The sequence below is a fragment of the Hypanus sabinus genome, chromosome 2 (genome assembly GCF_030144855.1).
Source record: "Hypanus sabinus isolate sHypSab1 chromosome 2, sHypSab1.hap1, whole genome shotgun sequence".
Lineage (NCBI taxonomy): Eukaryota > Metazoa > Chordata > Chondrichthyes > Myliobatiformes > Dasyatidae > Hypanus > Hypanus sabinus.
This window is the reverse complement of record NC_082707.1, coordinates 123,222,290-123,241,730: the sequence shown is the minus strand read 5'-3', so window position 1 is coordinate 123,241,730 and position 19,441 is coordinate 123,222,290. Positions and strand designations below refer to the sequence as shown.

General features: G+C 44.0%; 1 protein-coding gene across 1 annotated transcript in view; it reads right to left on the bottom strand.

Moving 5' to 3' along the window:
• LOC132383138 (sushi domain-containing protein 6-like) overlaps positions 1–17,582 on the bottom strand; it is a 52,781-nt gene extending 35,199 nt beyond the window's left edge. Inside the window, exons 1-2 of the mRNA XM_059953978.1 lie at positions 17,349–17,582; positions 6,754–6,897 (exon numbers count right to left, since the gene is read on the bottom strand). Coding sequence (XP_059809961.1) covers positions 6,754–6,853 — 100 coding nt within the window. The 5' untranslated portion in view covers positions 6,854–6,897; positions 17,349–17,582. The remainder of the gene's footprint in view (positions 1–6,753; positions 6,898–17,348) is intronic.
• Positions 17,583–19,441: the final 1,859 nt, after the last annotated feature.

The window sequence follows — 19,441 nt, the reverse complement described above, 5'->3', positions numbered from 1 at the left end:
AAGTTATTATTTAACAAGACAGGAGAACCTGTTAGGTTCAGCTTTAAAAATATCAATCACCAGCCCTTCAACCCCTACCATATAGCATTGTGGAGACACAATCACCAGAAGGAATGCAGCAGTTCAAGGTACAAGTGCGTTCTCAGGGGCAATTAACAATGGGCAATAAATGCTGGCACTACCAACAACTCCCAGATCCTACAGAAGATTATACAAGTACAAGCATTTTATTGCAATGAGTCACATGGAAGTAAAGGCCATGTATGTGATGGTGCTGGGATTGCTGAACCCAGTTCTAAACTCAAATGAAGACCTTAAGCCCTATTAATACAAATAGCCATGAGTATTCTCACTAAAGGGAGATTATACTGGAACTGTCCAGTCTTCAAAGACTAGTTCACTCTCCTGCCTATTCTCCAAAGCAAATTTAGCTGCCAATACCCAGTATTCGAGTGGTGGGTCTGGAGACCAGGGTGAAGAGGCTTCCAGTTAACAAAGTAGTTTAAAACGTTTTCAGTGATACTTGTTTATATCCAATCAACATACTTAAAACATATTCAGCAAGGATTTCTATCTTAAACCTCCCTAGATTACAAACCATAAAGCTCAAAGGATTTCTAAAACGCAGGTACAATTCTTATAAACTAAAATAAACCAAAGATATACACGTCTGTCACAGAAACTGAAGCCCTAGAAATGGATTCTAGTTCACCTTGTGTTTCTTCCATACTTCTTGATGTTCCTTACCCCATTCCTAATAAGCCTAACTGCTCTCTAAACCTACAGCCTTTCACTTCCGCTTGGGTGACGTCACACACATACATCCCCTCCGATAACTTTTTACACACCTTGGAGATCTAGATCTCAATTAATGTTCTGATGCCAACTTCCATGAGTACACAGAACTCTCAACTATAAAAACATCAGTTATTTGATATGTTAAGTGACATTATCCATCTGATCTGCAAACTTCCTTGAACTAAGAATAAGCTCTTCTCCGACTTCCAGCTGGGTTCAGGTATCGATTACAATGGCTTGATGACAAACGCCACCATCTTCATCAGGGATGATACCTGGGCATGTCTAGTCCAGTGGTATTTATACCCCTGTCATCCGGCCCTTCTGATTGGTTAGTCCTCATCTAATCTGGTTTCCACTCCCCCATCTTGTTTACAATTGAATTTCAGTTTTTACTTAGAGCAAGACCACCTTCTTTGTTAAAATTCTGTTCCTCTAGTTTTATTTTGATGGTTTCCTTTACCCGGCAGTCCCAAAAGCGTGGCATATTAGCTTTGTGCTGTCGAAGTCAATCCTATGGCCATTGTGATTATATGCTGGATCACAGGGTATCCAGTACCGACTCTAGTCCCCGGTCATCTTTGACCCGCAAAGGCTGGGATTTGAGTTTCCTTACAGTTTGTGGGTGGTATTAATCCAGTATTTCTGCAGGATCCTAGCAATCCTTCCAGAAACCGTGGAAATTTAGGGAAGACACTATGGCAATGGGATTGACTTTGACTGCACAAAACTACTGCGTTGCACCAAAGGCTTTTGGGACCGCTTGGTAAAGGAAGCCATTAAAATAAAATGAGACGAAAGAATTTTAACAAAGATGGAGGGCTCGCTCTAAGTAAGAACTGAAATTCAATTGTAAACAAGGTGGGGCAGCGGAAACCTGATCCCTGATGAAGATGGCAGAGTTTGTCACCAAAACATCAGTTATAACTGATACCTGCACCTGGCTGGAAGCCCGAGAAGACTTTATTTGTCAGGAAGGCATTAGATCCTTTTATAAGCAATTTAGAGTCAGCTTGTCTGTTTTGAAATTAGATAAATTAAACAACCCATTGTCTCTTACTTGACCTCGAATAGCAATAAACTAGGTGCAGTGACTTTCTACAGACAGAGCATCTTTTTTCTCTATAGACAATACTTCTGTAATGCTCTGTAAGGCTTCATTGGTAATGCAATGGATTCTCTGTAGCAGCAATGTTTGCATAATGACTAGCGATAACGGGGGCTTTGGAATGAGTGCCATCCAGTGAGAGGTGTGTTGTTTCTTCTTGAGGGTTTGAGAGAAGGTAGTCAGGGGTCTTTTGTTGGCAAGAGATGAAGGGACATGAGTGGAGAGAGTTGGTAGACCGCCAGATGGAGTGGACTCAGAGCTAGGGTCCATGAGTCAACAACGCTTGGAGGAGGTCGATGGGGGGGGTCGAATGGATAAATCCGTGAGCTCCAACACGTACTTCAGACTGTTTCATTAAAATGAGCCTTTTAAGAAAAAATTTCTTTACTAGCCCTACAAGTCAAATTAATTATAAAGCTCAATCATTTAACTGTAAATGGTGTACTGGCTGATATTTTGCGGTACAGATTTTTAACCAGGCAACACATCACACAACATCCACACAAACAAGATTTCTCAGTTTGGCTGGGCCAGAGGCTGTCTTCCCCTAGACGAATGCACGCTGGCCAAACCTGAGGGTTACACTTTATTTAACTTCCAGCTGATTACTACTTGCCACTTACATTTAAGAACTGAAGACTGACTCTTATTTACAACCAGAGCCCAACAAGGATATTAGTTGTAAGTTTCCTTCCAAGCATTTTGACTTGGGAATGGCAGCTGCTGTGTTTAATCAGTGAGATTAACAAAAAACAAGAAGTGAGTAACAGAAGGGACTCATTGGGTCCATGCCAGCTCTCAGAAGAGAATCCTATCAGTCCCATTTTCCCAATCCTTACTTCCTTTTAGTCCATTAACTTATTCTCTCCCATCTCCTCTTTCTTCAATTATTTTCTCACCGGACCTTCCATCTCCAATCTAATTTAGTAAAACCTACATCATGAATTTCTGCTTGCTGAATACCATTTGCACTACACACTAGTGACATTGTGCCAAGAGACAGCAGCCCCCCATCCCCAAATATCACCCTTCTGAACTTCAGAATCAGGTTTATTATCACCGGCATGTAACATGAAATTTGTTAGCTTAGCAACAGCAGTTCAATGCAATACATAATTATTATTTTATTTTTTTCTATATTAAGTAAAATCAATTACAGTATATGTATGTTGAATAGATTAAAAATCGTGAAAAGAATAGAAATAATATATTAAATAGGTGAGGTAGTGTTCACAGGTTCAATGTCCATCTAGGAATTGGATGGCGGAAGGGAAGAAACTGTTCCTGAATCGCTGAGTGTGTGTCTTCAGGCTTCTGTACATCCTACCTGATAGTAACAGTGAGAAAAGGGCATGCCCTGGGTGCTGGAGGTCTTTAATAATGGACGCTGCCTTTCTGAGACACCGCCCCTTGAAGATGTCCTGGGTACTCTGTAGGCTAGTACCCAAGATGGAGGCAACTAAATTTACAAACTTCTGCAGCTTCTTTCAGTCCTGTGCAGTAGCATCCCCCCTGCATACCATTGTTAACACATCCTGAACAATGCTTCACCATGAAGACAAACAGTGCCCAGGTTTCAGCTGGGCAAGAGTTAATAGAGCACTTTCTGCATGAAGGAAAATACCACTCTTGCTCAGAGTGGGCAAGGACTGAAGCGTGGGAAAGTGTCCTCAACCAGGGTTGCTTCATCAATGCACCCTTCTGTGATTCCCGCATTTCAAAAATGAGTATACTTCTTGGTTGTAATATGCTGATGTTGCAACAGGCACTACGGAAATACAATTTCCTCCTTTTACCCGAAAGCAGCCGGACAGTTAATGTCTATAAGCTTATGGACAGTTTATTAACAGTTTATAGAACGCTCTTTCTACTCAAAGGCCAATCACCTCCCTCAGTTAGCAATTGACCCAGTAACCTTCGGAAGGAATTAACCAAGACAGCAACGAATTAAAGTCCAAACCACATCCTCCTCAGTCATAAACCACCAACATCCCTGCAAATGGGAATAAAGATAGAGATATTCCTATACCTGTTTTTTTATTTTTTTATAAGGTTGTTAAAGCTGGGACATAACTTGGACAACTGCCGGTCTTCCACAAAAAACCTTGCCCAGGGCGTAAATCAACGATCTAGCGAGACTAATGGAGGCCTACACTATAGCTGGGGGTGGGTTTAGTGGGGATAAACTCCCACTACCTATATAATGCTCCCAATGACGTGCATCTCAAATAGCTTCTGACAACCAAGTCCAGCTCATAGGTGGCTTAGCCACTAAGCCCAGAACTGTTTCTACTGATAGGCAAAGGCAGGTTACCGGCACCTTGAAACCAGTCACTCCCGATACGGCTCATCAGCCACGTTTGGAGAAGGAAAGCACTGATCTCCAACAAGCTCTGCTGCCTTGTGCTGTACCCACTCATGGGGAAGGCTCCGGGAGTAAATACCAAGGGAAATCTTTGGAACTGGAGTCCCTAAGGCAGTCCTAAGTTGAGTTCAACGCTGACGGGTGACTCCTGCAAAGCCGCTGATGCTGAACTGTACCGGTCTCTGCAGTTCCTTTGGATTCACCAGCTGTGTGGAGAAGGGGAGCCTGATGCATGGGCACCACCTTGCTCTCCACATTGTGCTGCCCTGACCTGCATATCCTGTAGAGAGCTGGGACCCAATATCCATGGTCAACCCAACTCATTCCAATAATCTACAGAATTGCCTAACAAAGACTAATCAAGGCAGGGTTGTGAACACTCCAGGGAATCAATGAGTGGTACTAAAGAAAAAAAATAGGCTTATTAATTCAAAAAAAAACAGCACACTATGAAAAAAATTCCAGTGCATGGTGGTCTAAAAGGCTCACTTGCATTCTCATCTGATTACTCTGTTGTGGATTAGATTGGCTTAAACACGACTCTGTGGTATAAAGCAGCCAGGACACTCTGCTAAAGCTTTCTCTTCTTGTTTTTCCAACTGGAGGCTGGGGACGAGGATGCTAGGACAAATGAGGCTGACGTACATCACACGGAGAAGTTATCCGTCGGCACTCTACGGTAACCATTTTCAGTTCAAGCTCCTCTGCACAGCTCAGGAGGGTGAATGCACAGGATAACAAGATCTGCTTCCCTTTAAAGGGGCAGCACTGTGACACAATGCAATGAAGACAGGCCGCCTGATTTGTGCTTGGGAGGGAGGCTGCAATACAAGGGGCTTGCAGCAAAAACACAGCTGATTGCACAATGGGTATCCTAGCAACGGTCACCAGGACAGATCTCTGAAGCAATTTTATGGTACCTTGACTATTTTGATTAGGTGGACCTGACAGCACGGAAACCAACAGTGCCGTTTGGCAGAAGCAGTGTGGTTTGGGTGGAGTAGGCCCACCCCCCTCTTCAACACATTAGTCAGCATCTGATAACCGCAGCTCATTTCATGAGAAGTAGGAACGAGGAGCTCAAAAACAAAGAGGCCACCCTGCCTGCCTGCCTGTGTTATACAGTGTGCATTATTTATTGCAGGCCAACTAAAACCTGCAGGGTCACCAGCAGCATAAACGGGCCACAGAGTCACGTGGCTCCCAGTTCCAAAGTGCAACAGGCCTATGGAGAGGGACAACTGCTGACCTGTACCCACTTCCACTCTATATAGACAGACAGACTCATTGAAACATTCCTGTCTAAAAGGCTCCCTTGCATTCTCAGCTGGATACTCCACTGCTGTGGATTAAAAGGGTTCCAACCTTAACTCTGCTGCAAGCCAAAATATTAAAATGAACAGCAGGACCCCCAGATAAAACTTTCTCTTCAGTTGTTTGCCCAGCTGGCTTGCGATCAGGGATTATGGTGGAAGAAAAGGGGGCATATATCAGGGCAGAGCTGGCCGTCAACACTCCTGCCCTTTCCCTGCAGTTATATCTCAAATGCCAGACTGGAGCGTTCTTGATGGCCAGCACAGACTTTGTCCCTGCTGTGTGACTAACACCAAAATTAATCGAATCTCTGTCCTATTGATTCAGGAACAGAGTGCAACACATCGAACTGAGGACAGATCCATCCTTAGAGGAGCAGAACCAAGAAGATGGGGGGGGGGGGGGGGGGGAGAAAGGAAATTGACATAGGCATTAATAAATTGAAAAGGAAAGTAAAATGTAAAACCTAAATAGCTTGCTTCCAACCACTTGTTGAATAATTGTGGTCACTCCAAAACTGTTTCACATACCAACTTTCCGCAAATTGGGAAGTTTTCGGTGTTCTTAGAATTAAATCACTGCAGTACCAAATGTGCTCAGAGACTCAACCATTGCTGGTACCTTACCGACAGACTCCTTTATAAATGAAATACCAGCTCTCAGCCCCGCAGCATTTCAATTTTAAGAATATTTCGTCCTCATTTTCACTCCCTCCACTGGATGCCACCTCACAGATTCCAGATTTACTGTGCTAGAGATCTCTGCACCCTTTCAATTCTGACCTCTTGAATGGCCCACCCACTCTTCCTCACATCACCATTGCTGGCCACGCTTTCAGCAGCTGGGACCCATGCCTTCAGAAATGCAGATCCTGAGTGCAAACTCCCGCGTCTCAGAGGCTCAGACGAGTAAAACAGGCTGGTGGTCCAGCATGATACAGAGAAAGAAATCCAATGCTCCATTAACCACACCCCCCCCCCAACCACCACCACACAAGTTATTGGTCAATCTACCAATATCTCCTTAAACAATGCCACATTTTGCCCAACTGTGCTCCTTGGTTATTGCGAGTTACCGCTCTTGTCCTTCCATCATGCCAGTTGGAGGAGACCCAGAAAACCACATCAGGATGGAGTTTGCCCACCAAGACACACAAAATACCACCTACCACTTGACGCAAAGCCTTTGGAAATGCAGATGATGAACACCAAAATCAGTGTTACTCGGTGTTGCCCGTGGCTCTTCCGCAAAATCATCCCATTGCACATGTTTCAAGCCAAGAGACCAAGGCCGGTTCGTGAAAGTTTCAAACCTACGTCATAAAAGGATTAAACAAAAGGAGGAAAAAAATCATTACACTGGTAAATCCAACAGAATAACAAACCTGCATTTGCGTTTTACCCCTCACATCCCCAGGATATCCCAAGATTTATTTGGCTATAAATTTTGAGGGTACTGTTACAACACAGGTTTTTCACACAGCCTAGTGCCAAAAACAGGAATGTGGTAACCATGATATGATACTCCTCTGGATGTTACTGAATGAGAAAGAAATGAAAAAAGTGAAATTCCCAATGCTGCCTGTACGGAGTTTGCACGTTCTCCCCATGAACACGTGGGTTACTTCAGGATGCTCCGGTTTCCTCCCACAATCCAAAGACATACCGGCTGGTAGGTTAATTGGTTATTGTAAATCATCCCGTGATTAGGCTAGGATTAAATCGACAGATTACTGGGTAGCGAGGCTCCAAGGGCCAGGAGGGCCCATCTTGCGTGGTATCTCGCCAAGACTGCAAGAATCTCTCTGCCAGTCTTCTTTTTGGCTTTTGTCCTCTTCCTTTCCAGTCCCGATGAAGGGTCTCAGCTCAAAAACAAAATCAACTGTTTAATCCTCTCCATAGATGCTGCCTAACTGCTGTGGTCCTCCAGCACTTTCTGTGCGCTGCTCAAGATTTCCAATGTCCACAGAATCTCTTTCATTCATATCTAACTAGGATATTTCAGCTTCATTTTAATGGGCTATGGGGCCTCGATTTAATTTGTAATCAGCACAATACAGCATTTACTGCGCACTCTGCTGGTCTGTGAGCCCAAGGTACTTGACCAAACCTCTGAAATGGGATCTCCTGTGGAACAGTACTACCTGCCGTGACCAAATGGAAGCAAGGAGAACTAAGAAATCTTTGCACTTTGTCCACCGCTCTGTACAGAGCCAACCTCTTGAGCAAAGTGTATTTGAAAGTTATGGGGAAGTAATGAATCAGTATTTTCTTTGCTGATTTTCGATGTTGTGTATGCTTTTCACAAAGAGTTCATACACACCATCGAGGCTTGCTGACAAGCCTGGCAAGACTGTGCTACAAACAAACCCGGAGAAAACTCAAGTGTAGGTGCAAAAGTGACAGACACAGACAGACAGACATAGACACAGGCTGAAAGTAGCAGACCACCTGCCAACCGAACAGTAGAGTAAAATGCCACATTTAATCACTGACGTGCCCTCAATTAGCTTACCTCAGCACAGCTAGCTTCAGCGCCAAGAGGAAGTGAAAGTTTTGTAAGTAGACACCCTTACCTGCACGACGTGCACAGACAAATGAAATGTCTCTGTGCTGTTCGTTGATGCAGAAACACAGTTACATTTCCACCCCTCCCCAAAACTGCACTTCGGTAATGAGGCTGTTGAGTGTTTCTTTTAAAAAGTGCTTATACAGCCTCTTTCATAAACTTACAACATACCAATGCACCTCAGAGCTCACTATGCACACTGTTAAATATAGTTTCTCTGGTAATTCAGGTAGGGAGTACAGAAAGATCCAAGAGCAATGAGAAGATCCAAAAGTCTTTTCTCAACCACAAGGTGGTCAGGAACAATATGGATGCTGGAAGCACTTAGCAGGTCAAACAGTATTGATAGAGGGAGAATCAGGGTCTTTGACTCAACTCCACTGATGGTGTCCGACTTGCTGAGCATTCTGGAAGCTTGATACAAAAAGCAGGAAGTTCTAAGATCAGATTTCCAGCCTCTGCACGATATTGCTCTTACACTGGGAAGGACTCACTGCATTTATTGCGTCACAGAGCATGGAAACAGGCCATTCAATCCAATGAGCTCACCCACTACGTTAATCCTGCACTGATCCCATTCCCATCAATTACCCCCAGATTCTACCAATCACCTACATACAAAGTGGCAGTTTACAGTGACCAACTAATTTATCAACCTGCATGAGTTTAGGTATGTAGGAACATCTGAGGGAATCTCGCCACATTACGACAAGAGCAGGCAAAGAGATAGCACCCGAAGTCAGGGTTGAACCTGGGTGACTGGAGTTGTGAGCAGGAACACCACTAGTGGTGCCACTGTACCACCCTACTGTCAAGCCAAGAGAACAGATGGTTTCAGCAACACACATACACACAATGCTACAGCAGGGGTTCCCAACCTGGGGTCCACGGACCCCTCACATAATAGTATTGGTATAACAATGGTCAGGAACCCCTGTGCTAGAGGAACTCAACAGGTCAAGCAGCATCTATGAAGGGGAACAAATTGTTGTCTTTTTAGGACAAGACCAGATTAAGATTAGGTGTGGATCTGTTCTCCCTGCAATCAAGTGAGTACCCCCCCCACCCCCAGGGATTCCTTCCTTGCCCCCCCCCCCCCACAGGTATTCCTACTTCCTTCCACATCTCAAACGTTATGTCAACTGGCCACTACAAACCGGTCCAGTGTAGATGGCCGATGGGAAAATCAGTTTGGGGTTACTAGGCAGAGGAGAGAGTGGATTACATGGAAATAAGTGGGGAAAATTGATCACTCCGTGAGATGGGATGGACTTAATGATCTATTATTATGTCGTGGGAATTATTAAAAATATGAAATGTGGCTGGGTTTGTGGCAACAAACAAGCTGCCATTTAGTTGCCCTGTATTCCCAAATCTCGCACAGGCAAGTCAACATACCAGCTTAGCAATGCAGGGAGAAAACACACACAATCATTGTGAGAACATGCAAACTCCACAGAGACAGCAGACAGGGATCGAACCCGAGTCTCTGGAGCAATGTCTCGGCCAGCTGCGCTACTGTGCTGCCTTACTTTGAGAGGTCGAGCCAAAGCAATCTTTAAGGACTCCTGAATAGAAGAATGGAGCTCAGTGGCATCTTAGCCAAAAGACAGTGCAGCTCTCCACTCAGAGTGACAGCCTGTAGATATTACTCATCAGTGAACTGTATCCTTAACCTTCTGAAACTTACAAGCACCGGTGTCATGACGCAAACCTTAGATCTTGTTTACACAAAGCTAATCAAGCAAATTACACCAGGACTCTGTCTCCAGAGGCTCGATCTGAACCATCTTTTGAAATGGCTAGAAACAGCTGGAGTACAAAAAATTTCCCTACTGAATCTGATTGCAAGACTTCCAGGCTGAAGTCCATCTGCCACCTCAGCACCCTGTCTGTGTCTGAAACCTACAACAGCCCTCCAACACTATCCACAACTCCACCAATCTGCAAACTTACTGACCCACCCTTCCACTTCCTCATGCAAATCATTAAAAAAAAGCATCACAAAAAGCAGGGGTCCCAGAACAGAGTGACAGGGCTGAGGATGGGGCAGTTGGCATACAAGTAGATGCAGTTTATAGTGAATCTGTGAGGAAGGACAGGGAGACCATAAGTCAAAATTGCAGTCAGTGAAATGAGAAAGTGTAAGAGGGCCAAAATCAAAAAGAGTGATGAAAAGCATTATATTTGCGTGCACGCGGTGTATGGAATAAGATAGATGATCTTGTAGCACAGTTAAGAGATTGGCAGGCATTATATTGTGGGCATCACTGAGTCATGGCAGTAAAAAGATCATAGGAGGGAACTTCGACATCCAAGGTTACACATTGTATGGAAAGGACTGTCAGGCAGACACATGAGGTGGGGTGGCTCTGTAGGTAAATAATAAACTCAAATCCTTAGAAAGAGGTGATATAGGTCAGATGTATAGAATCCTATGGGTAGAGTAAACAGCAAGGGAAAAATAAACTCCAATGAGAGTTATATACAAGCCAGGATAGGAGCTACAAATTACAAAGGGAGATAGAAAAGGCATGTCAAAAGGGCAAAGTTACAATAGTCACAGGGGATTTCAATATGCAGGTAGATTGGGGAAAATCAAGTTGGTACTGGATCCCAAGAGAGAGAATTTGTAGAATGCCTAGAGATGGCTTTTTAGAACAGCTTGTTGTTGAGCCCACAAAGGGAAAGCAATTCTGGATTGGGTGTTTTGAAATTACCCAGATTTAGTTAGAAAGCTTAAGGTAAAGGAACCCTTAGGAGACAGTGATCACAATATGATAAAGTTCACTCTGCAGTTTGAGAAGGAGAAGATGAAATCAGATGTATCAGCATTACAGCAGAGTAAAGGGATTTACAGAGGCATGAGGGGAGAGCTGGCCAGAGTTGAATGCAAGAGGACACTAGCATGAATAACAGCAGAGGTGGAGTTTCTGGGAGCAATTTGGAAGGAGCAGGAAATATGCATCCCAAAGTTGAAGAAGTATTCTAAAGGCAGGGTGGGGTAAACAGGGCTGACAAGTCAAAGACAGCTTAAAAGCAAAAGGGAGGGCATATAATATAGCAAAAAATTAATGGGAAGTTAGTGGACTGGGAAGCTTTTAAAAACTAAAAGGCAACTAAAATTCCAAAGAGAGAAAAGATGAAATATGAAGGTAAGCTAGCCAATAATATATAAAAAATACAAAGTTTTTTTCCCCAGATACATAAGTAAAAGAGGCAAGAGTGGATATAGGGGCACTAGAAATGACACTGGAGAGATAGTAAAAGGGGAAACAAAGAAATGGCAGAGGAATCTTCACTGAGCAAGAAACAAGTAGAATGCCAAAAGAGCAACAGTGTCAGGGGGCAGAATTGAGTGGCATTGCTAATACTAAGGAGAAGAGATGAAAAAACTTTTCTTCAGCCTGAGGGCAATGTATCTGAGGAATTCATTGCACAGACGGCCATACAGGCCAAGTCATTGGGCATATTTAAGGTGGAGGATGCTAGTTTCTTGATTAAACAGGGTATCAAAGGTTATGAGGAGAAGGCAGGTGTATGGGACTGAGAGGGCTAATAAATCAACCGTGAAGGAATGGCAGTGCAGACTCAATGGGGTGATTGGCCTAATTCTGCTCCTATGTCTTATGGTCTTATTAACAGATCCCTATGGAACACCACTAATCACCAACCTCCAGGCAAAATACTCTAAATTTTTATTGCACTATTCCCAAAACCTTTGTATACTAGTGAAGCTAACTCTCACAATCTCTGGACAACCTCATCCTCTCATGAACAATGTCACAAGTTGCAGAAGTGCCTGCTTTTAATTTGACAACACCAGCTCAACTGCAGCTTGCAGACAACTGAAAATATGCCCTGATTTAAATTCCCACAACAGGCACACAAACACAAGAGCCAGGCTGCCAATTTACTGAAGTACTAAGGGCGTGTCAGAAATGCCATCAGTTGGACAAGATGCCAATTATAAAGAAACAAAAACAGGCCATGAGGCTCTCTGAACCTACTGTAGCAGTCAACAAAATCAATACTGATCTACCCGATGCAGTCACGTGCCCAAAATCCATCGATCTCATCTGCACACCCAGCAGCTGTGCTCCTGCAGTTGGGACACAGAATTCCAAAGATTTGCAACATACTCTGCAAATTTACCTCCCCTCATCCCAGTCCTAAATAGTTAGTTCTAGACGCAGCTGCCGGAGGAAACAGCATCCGGGCACTCAACGTGTGAAAAGCCTCTCAGAACATTCATCCTCCCACTGGGGCCATCAGTCACTCTGAGGTTACAGTGAATGTGGGTCAGATTTCCCCAACCTCCCCTAGCGGTCCTTTCTTACGATACAGGTCATTATCAGACACCAACAACTCAACTGGTTCCAAGATAAGCATGTCATCATCAGATACAAGACAGCAAACTGCACATGGGTCCATATAACAGCCCTGCACAACCTCAGTGTGGCTTTAACAATTTGTACTCCCTTGTAATGAAAGTCAGCATACCATTAATCTTCCTAAATAGTTACTGTGCCTATACGTCTAATTTACCACCTCCTTAATCACTTCACCCACATTTCTCACTATTTAACAAAACATCCTGCTTTTCTGTTCTCCCCAGGGTACATGTTCTCTCATTTCCCCCATTTTTTACTTTACCTGCCATCTCTTATTTCACCTACCAATGACCTTTAGGGAGGTGACCTCCCTCACGGGTTACTTTCTCCACCTACGTCAGTATCGTCAGCAAGCTTGGATGCATGACACCGCCTCTTCATCTGTTAGTTGTGCAAACTGTCAGCAGCAGGAGGGCCAACACTGTTCCTTGTGACACCCCAATAGTAACAGTTCTCTAACTGAAAAAGGCCTGTTATTATTACCCGCTCTTCGAATAATTACCTACAATCCCACAGGCCCTTAAACAGAGGTCCAGGCTTCCCTTTCTACTTGATATAGAAGGCCCTCTTTAAAAGGTAGCAGCCAAGGGTATTCTCTCTGATTATACAGACAGATTAATTTGGCAATGCTGGACAAGAGAGTACAGGAGTCATGAGTAACCATTTGAAATGAACAGTCTGTTGTGCTTTATTAATCTCAGAATTCCAGCAAGGGTGCAAATTCAAGTCTGCAGGGAAGTTTGCCCAGTTGTTAAAATGAATAAACCAACTTGCATCAATAATCACTGCTATTTCAACATCACCAAATGGATTTCAGGGAATTCTCTGGCTTCTACATTTACATATTATAGTTTATTCGCGTGGATTCCTGAAGTTCTCAGAAAAAGAAGGAATACAAAATTCAAGGCAAACTAGAGGATGCATTGGGTTTAAATCTAATCTCCCCCCCCACCCCCCAAATCCAGTCGATCTTAATTAGTCTTGGCCAGACTACTATACAAAACTTTCCTCTTCATTACAGACATCCAAGGCAGTCACTACAGACAATGGACCCCAGGGCACAATAGTCCAAAACTGCTGCCAGCAGCAAACAGACTGCAGGGGGAACTCAGCAGATTGAGCAGGGATAAAGGAATTGCCAACGTTTCAGCTCAGAATGGGGCAGCACAGCAGGGTAGCATTTATCTATTACGGCGCCAGTGACCCAGGTTCAATTCCACTGCCATCTGTAAGGAGTTTGTACGTTCTGCCCGTGACCGCAAGGATTTCCTCTAGATGCTCTGGTTTCCTCCCACATTCCAAAGACGTACGGGGCAGTAGGTTCATCGGTCACAAGGGTGTAATGCAGTGGCATGGGCTCGTTGGGCTGCAAAGGTCTGTTACTGTGGCTTATCTCTAAATAAACAAAATGCAGAACTGGAGTTCCTCCCTTCCTCCCACACACACAGATGCTGTTCGATCCCCCTGAGACCCGCCAGCTGATTTTGGTTGCAGCATTTGCAGTCTCTTGTGTCTTTCTAAACTGCTCCCAAATTGTTGAGAGAGATGTGAGAATGTATATCTTTGTTTCAAAACCACCCCTAGCAGGCTTGATGGAATATCAAGTAATTTCACCAAACTCATCCTATACCTGCCCAGGAATGGCAGTCTGTATTGAGAGAGTTTACCCTGATCCAACCACATGCTTTCCCGCTGCTAGTTATTTTTTGTTATAATGCGACTGGAAGGTTATATTAACTGTCCACACATAAAGCAGGCCTGCGGAGAGGAATAAACGGTTGATGCTTCGGGCCGAGACCCTTAATCAGGATGCTGCCTGAGCTGCTGAATTTCCTACCATTTTGTGTATGTAGTTCATTTCAAGCATCGTGTTCGTGAACATAACAATGCCTTCTTCTCATGCTGGTTGTCACAGTACCAAACTTTACTGGGATGTCCATTGCGGGAAAAATCCTTCAGTTTCAAAGAAAGCCACAAAAAGGAACCAAGAACCAGTCCCACATGATTTGGCCTCGGTGGCATTTACCCTGCAGTGCAGAACTGAGCACAATTCATAGGGTGTAGGCATCTGACATTGCTTTAGGCCAACTATGCTGTGGGCTGTATTCTGCTACTGATGGAAGAAATGTGAATGAAACCTTTATGTTGGGTAAAGAAGGGACAACGTCTCCTAGGGGTCCTGTCCAGAACCTACACACTCTGACACAGACACCAGACCACAATAAGGTAGTAACAGACCATTTGTCCAGTCCAGACTGTGCAGGTTGATTACGCAAACTTTCTCTCCAATTCCCCTCACCAGAACACACTCTGGCAATTTACTCTTAAATACTAGCATGGCATCTGCTGCAAAATATGGGTCACCACACCACAATACTACGGTTCCTCTGCCCTAGTTACTTGATAGTTAACCCCAGTATTCAATACTCCTTATTCCATATCCACTTCTTTTTTTTTTAAGTTCTGAACCAGACTGTCAACTCACCAGCTTCCTCTGTAAAAACTTCCCCTTTCTCCCCCTCCAAGTCACTCTTCCGCATACCAGACAGAACTTCCTTAAAACTTGTGTGAGTGTTTCTCTGTCCACCCAGGATAACTCGATGCAGGCTGACAATTAGTCAGTTGTGTTGTGTCACAAAAACGATACTCTGAGTTCCCAAAAGTATTCCACTTTCACAATGACTTCCCCCATCTTTGGATTTCTCCCTCCCGTGTCTTGCACATCAGAAACCAATTCATCTGTTTAGCACGAAGGTGCTATCCACATGTCTGAGTGGCTTCAGTTGTAGCAATTCTGCCACGTAATATTCAAAGGCTAAATATTGCAACCTGATATAATTTGCACTGATGCTAGGTTCCCTGGAGAGGGTGGGTGTTCCATTGGGCAGCAGTGCACAGCTTCAACAACTTAGGTTGCTAATTGGCCTACTATTGTCACGTGTATAGTGAAGACATTTGTTTTGCATGCAATCCATATGGATTATTTCAAAACATTAGCACACTGAGGCTGTCTCAATTATAGAGAAAGTGCAATGCAGGTAGACAGGGTGCAAAGGTCATGGCAAGGTAGACTGAGGTCAAGAGTTCATCTTTATCAAACAAGATGCCCATTCAAGAGTCTTACAACAGTGTGATACAAAAAGCCATCCTTGAGCCTGGTCTTGTACGTTTAAGATTTTGTATCTTCTGTCTAATTTGGAGGGGGTGGATTAAATGGGAAGGAGTTCGGGAGAATGAAAGAGAATTTCCAGGGTCAGGAAGAGTCATGGATCATGCTGGTAGCTTTTCCAAGACAGGATGAAGTGTAGTTCGACTCCATGGAGGGAGGCTGGTATTCATGACGGACTGAGCTGTGTCCACAACTCTGCAATTCCTTACAGCCCCTGGCACAGCAGCTGGCATCCAAAGCTGTGAGACAGCTGGATAGGATAACTTCTATAAACAGTTAGTGAAGGCGAGCTGGAGTCTGCCGACTTTCCTTAGCCTTCTGAGGAAGTAAAGGCACTGGTGTGCTTTGTTAGCCATGGAGTCTCCCTGGTGACAAGCCGTTGGTGACGTTTACACCTCAGAACTTGAAGCTGGCAACCATGACCACCTCGGGTGCTGCCTGCGTGGAGACAGCACACTCTCCCCATGCCCATCTGTTTCCCCAGAATGCTCCCAGGTTTCCTCCCACACCTTTGTGACCATTGTCCCGCCCACCAACAGCTGACACTGGCCAAACAATGGGGCTCGCTCATCCACAGAGCATTGAAGAATTCAGTCGTACTGATTCTCGGATTAAATTTAGCTCTGCGGGGGGAAAAAAATGGCTGTTTATAACAGTGAGCAGACCCGGAATGTGTTCATGTGGCACAACTCTGAGAGAACTATTGGATCATGTGGTTTAAAAAGGCCAACAACGACCAATAAGAGAGGCAATCAGTGGACTTTGAGAGCTGCTGTGTTGCCAGCAGGAATTTCTAGTCTTTACAATCTTCCTCTCAGCAAATCCAGAAGTTGACTTGAGAATATCAATGCTTTGAGTGTTTAAGGATAGCTTCCCATCGTCACACGCTGAGACCAGCTGTCGAGGCCGGCACCGGGTTAGCAGCTCAGCCCAATAGCAGGATTTAGTGATCGAGGCTGGTCTCGCATTCAATACCACACATGTTGCATAATGTCTCTGAACAGCGCAGGGAATGAGTTAAAACAAAGGGAGCCCACGCACAGCACTGAAGGTGTGTCTGTGAGTTCAATGGGAACTATTAGGAAACACAAGGGGAAATTGGATCCAGGAACGGGTTCCGGTTGCAGTCGGAAAGTTTTAAAAAAAGTTTCACAACCGGAGCTTTTCGGTTTGACTGGCATAACATACAACACCCTTCAAAACATGCAGATACACAACACTTATGTCAATAAACGCGCTGGCCTCCTGCAGTTTACTTAATTTGGTGTGGTTGTAAAGGATTAAGGAAACGTTTCAAAATGTATGTCGAAACACTGCGGGGTTCAAAAGCAAATCAACCCTCTCTAACCGAGTTAATGTTACCCAAAGTGAAGTTTTATTTTTGTACTAATTATCACAAAGGGCCAGGTTACATCAATATTGTCACCCTCTTCTCCCCCCCCCCTCCCCCGCCCAGGACGATATATGCGGACACACACGGCTAATATTGAATTCATGTCACTCCCCAGTTCTTCTGTAACAGCAACCCAGAAAGAACAACGACCACGGTTCGAGCTCAAACAGCCGCGCAGAAACCTCAGACCGAGCTGAAAGTGACAAAGGAAGGCCGTGCAGAAGGAAGAAAATACTTACCCCGAAGTGAAGCGATCGCTCAAATTGCAGATCAGGCCGACATTCACATCCCAAACATAGCTGCGTTCCGGGGAAGGGGCCGTAAATCCGTTTTCAAAATGTATTCCAGGAAAAGGTCGTGTATCGGGATTCCAAAATGTATCCGAGCGCCAGCGTAACTCAGCAGAGGCCGTATTTCCTACGGCTAATGTATCCAATCGCACCTTCACCGTTTACTTCCTCCTCCAAGGATCTCTCAGCAACTACATTCGTCACAGCTCCCACCAATGAGGAGCCAGGGTCAAATCGGTCATGTTTTGGACTTGCAGACTTAAAGGGACAACCCCCCACCCCCCCCCCCCCCCCCCACACCAGTTATTAAGAGGGCATTCGTGCTCCCCAGACCGAAAGACTGCTCACTGTGGATAAGTGAATTGCAAGCAGTGAGGTTACCCTGACAAATCAAGAAAGTGTGACTCTGAAAGAAAAACTAGAAAGCTCTGGAAAGAGAAACGTTTCAAGTCGCAACCTTTTAGCTTGTAGAGAATTAGTGAGAGGGACAGTGCTGTGTATCTAATATTTAAAAATATTTGAGCAATCTCCTGTTTGTTGATTTAAATATTCTTGTCACGCTGATACGTGATTCGTGCGTGCCTCGCTTAAACCAAAGACGAAGTTACACCTGTATTGTCGGGCTCCTGTGTCTTTCTTTGAATTAGTTTAATGTTTTGAAGTTACAAAACATGGCAACGAGGTATTTTTAAAAACAAACTCGGCATGGCTGCTGACTTGTTACGTTCCACCTAACAAAAACGGAGGTGGAAATGGTCGAGTTACAAAAACATTTGTTCTCGGAACGGAATTATTGATCGAGTTTTTTTTTAAAAAGGCCGTAAATGGAAGAATTCGAGATTCATATAGAGTGTGCACTCATTTAAAAAGCAGAAATGGCCGGCTACGTCGGAAAGATGAATAAGTTTGATTGCACAACGTGATGCTGGCTCATGTATACTGGAATAATTGGAACAGTATTTTGAAGCAAATGAAATAGCCAATGAGAAGCGAATGCTAATTTTGCTGAGTTCATCGGGTGAAGCATACAGTTTGCTTCAACGTTTGACTGCTCCAACAAACCATAAGAAATGAGTTTTGCTTCTATTATATAAGTGATGCAGGAACACTTAGAACCAAGGCCATTGTTGATCACAGAACACTTTCTGAATTGAAGAGGTTGTCTGATCATTGTCAGTTTGGTAATGGGCTTAACGATGCACTGAGAGATCATTTAGTCTGTGGACTCTTAAAAGAAAGCATTCAGAAATGGTTCCTAACTGAAGCACAGCTACCATTGAAAAGAACAATGTCTGAAGTACATCTTATGGAAATGTTTGTTTGATGATGAACTTCAATAAAATAAATTACAAAAAAAAAGAACAGTGCAGACAGTGGACACTGCAGACAGAAGCACAATTGAGTTGCAGTCAGAAATGAAAGTGAGTGTGAATAAAATGGCAGCATCTAAACAGAAACCAGCCTGGCCAAACAGATTGTGTTATCGTTGTGGCAGGGGCTCAGATACACCAAACAAATTCAGAAGTAAAGGTAAAACTTCCAGAAAATGCATGAAAGTAGGACAAATACAAAGAGCACAGAGAAGAGAAAAAGTGATAAATTGTCAAATTGCAGTTTCAAAAAGAGCACTAGTCTATATACTGCTGATGAGCTATGATGAGAGTGACACAGGATTGTGTAGTAACACACATAAAATGCTGACGGAACTCAGCAGGCCAGGCAGCACCTATGGAAAAAAAATCTCTTTTCTCTACTGCCCGGCCCGCTGAGTTCCTCCAGCATTTTGTGTGTGTTGATTAGATTTCCAGCATCTGCAAATTTTCTCTTGCTTGTGACAGGGACTATGTAGCCTTGAGATTTACAGTGTGAAAATTAACAATAGACTGCACTAAGGTGTATGTGAGAAGTGAACAGCATATTAATTAAAATTGAATCAGACACTGGTTTGGCTGTTTCAGTCAACCCACAAAACAAGGTTGGACAGCATTTCAAAGATAACAAACAGAAGCCGGCTAGGAACTTAATCTGGGGAAAAGGTAATT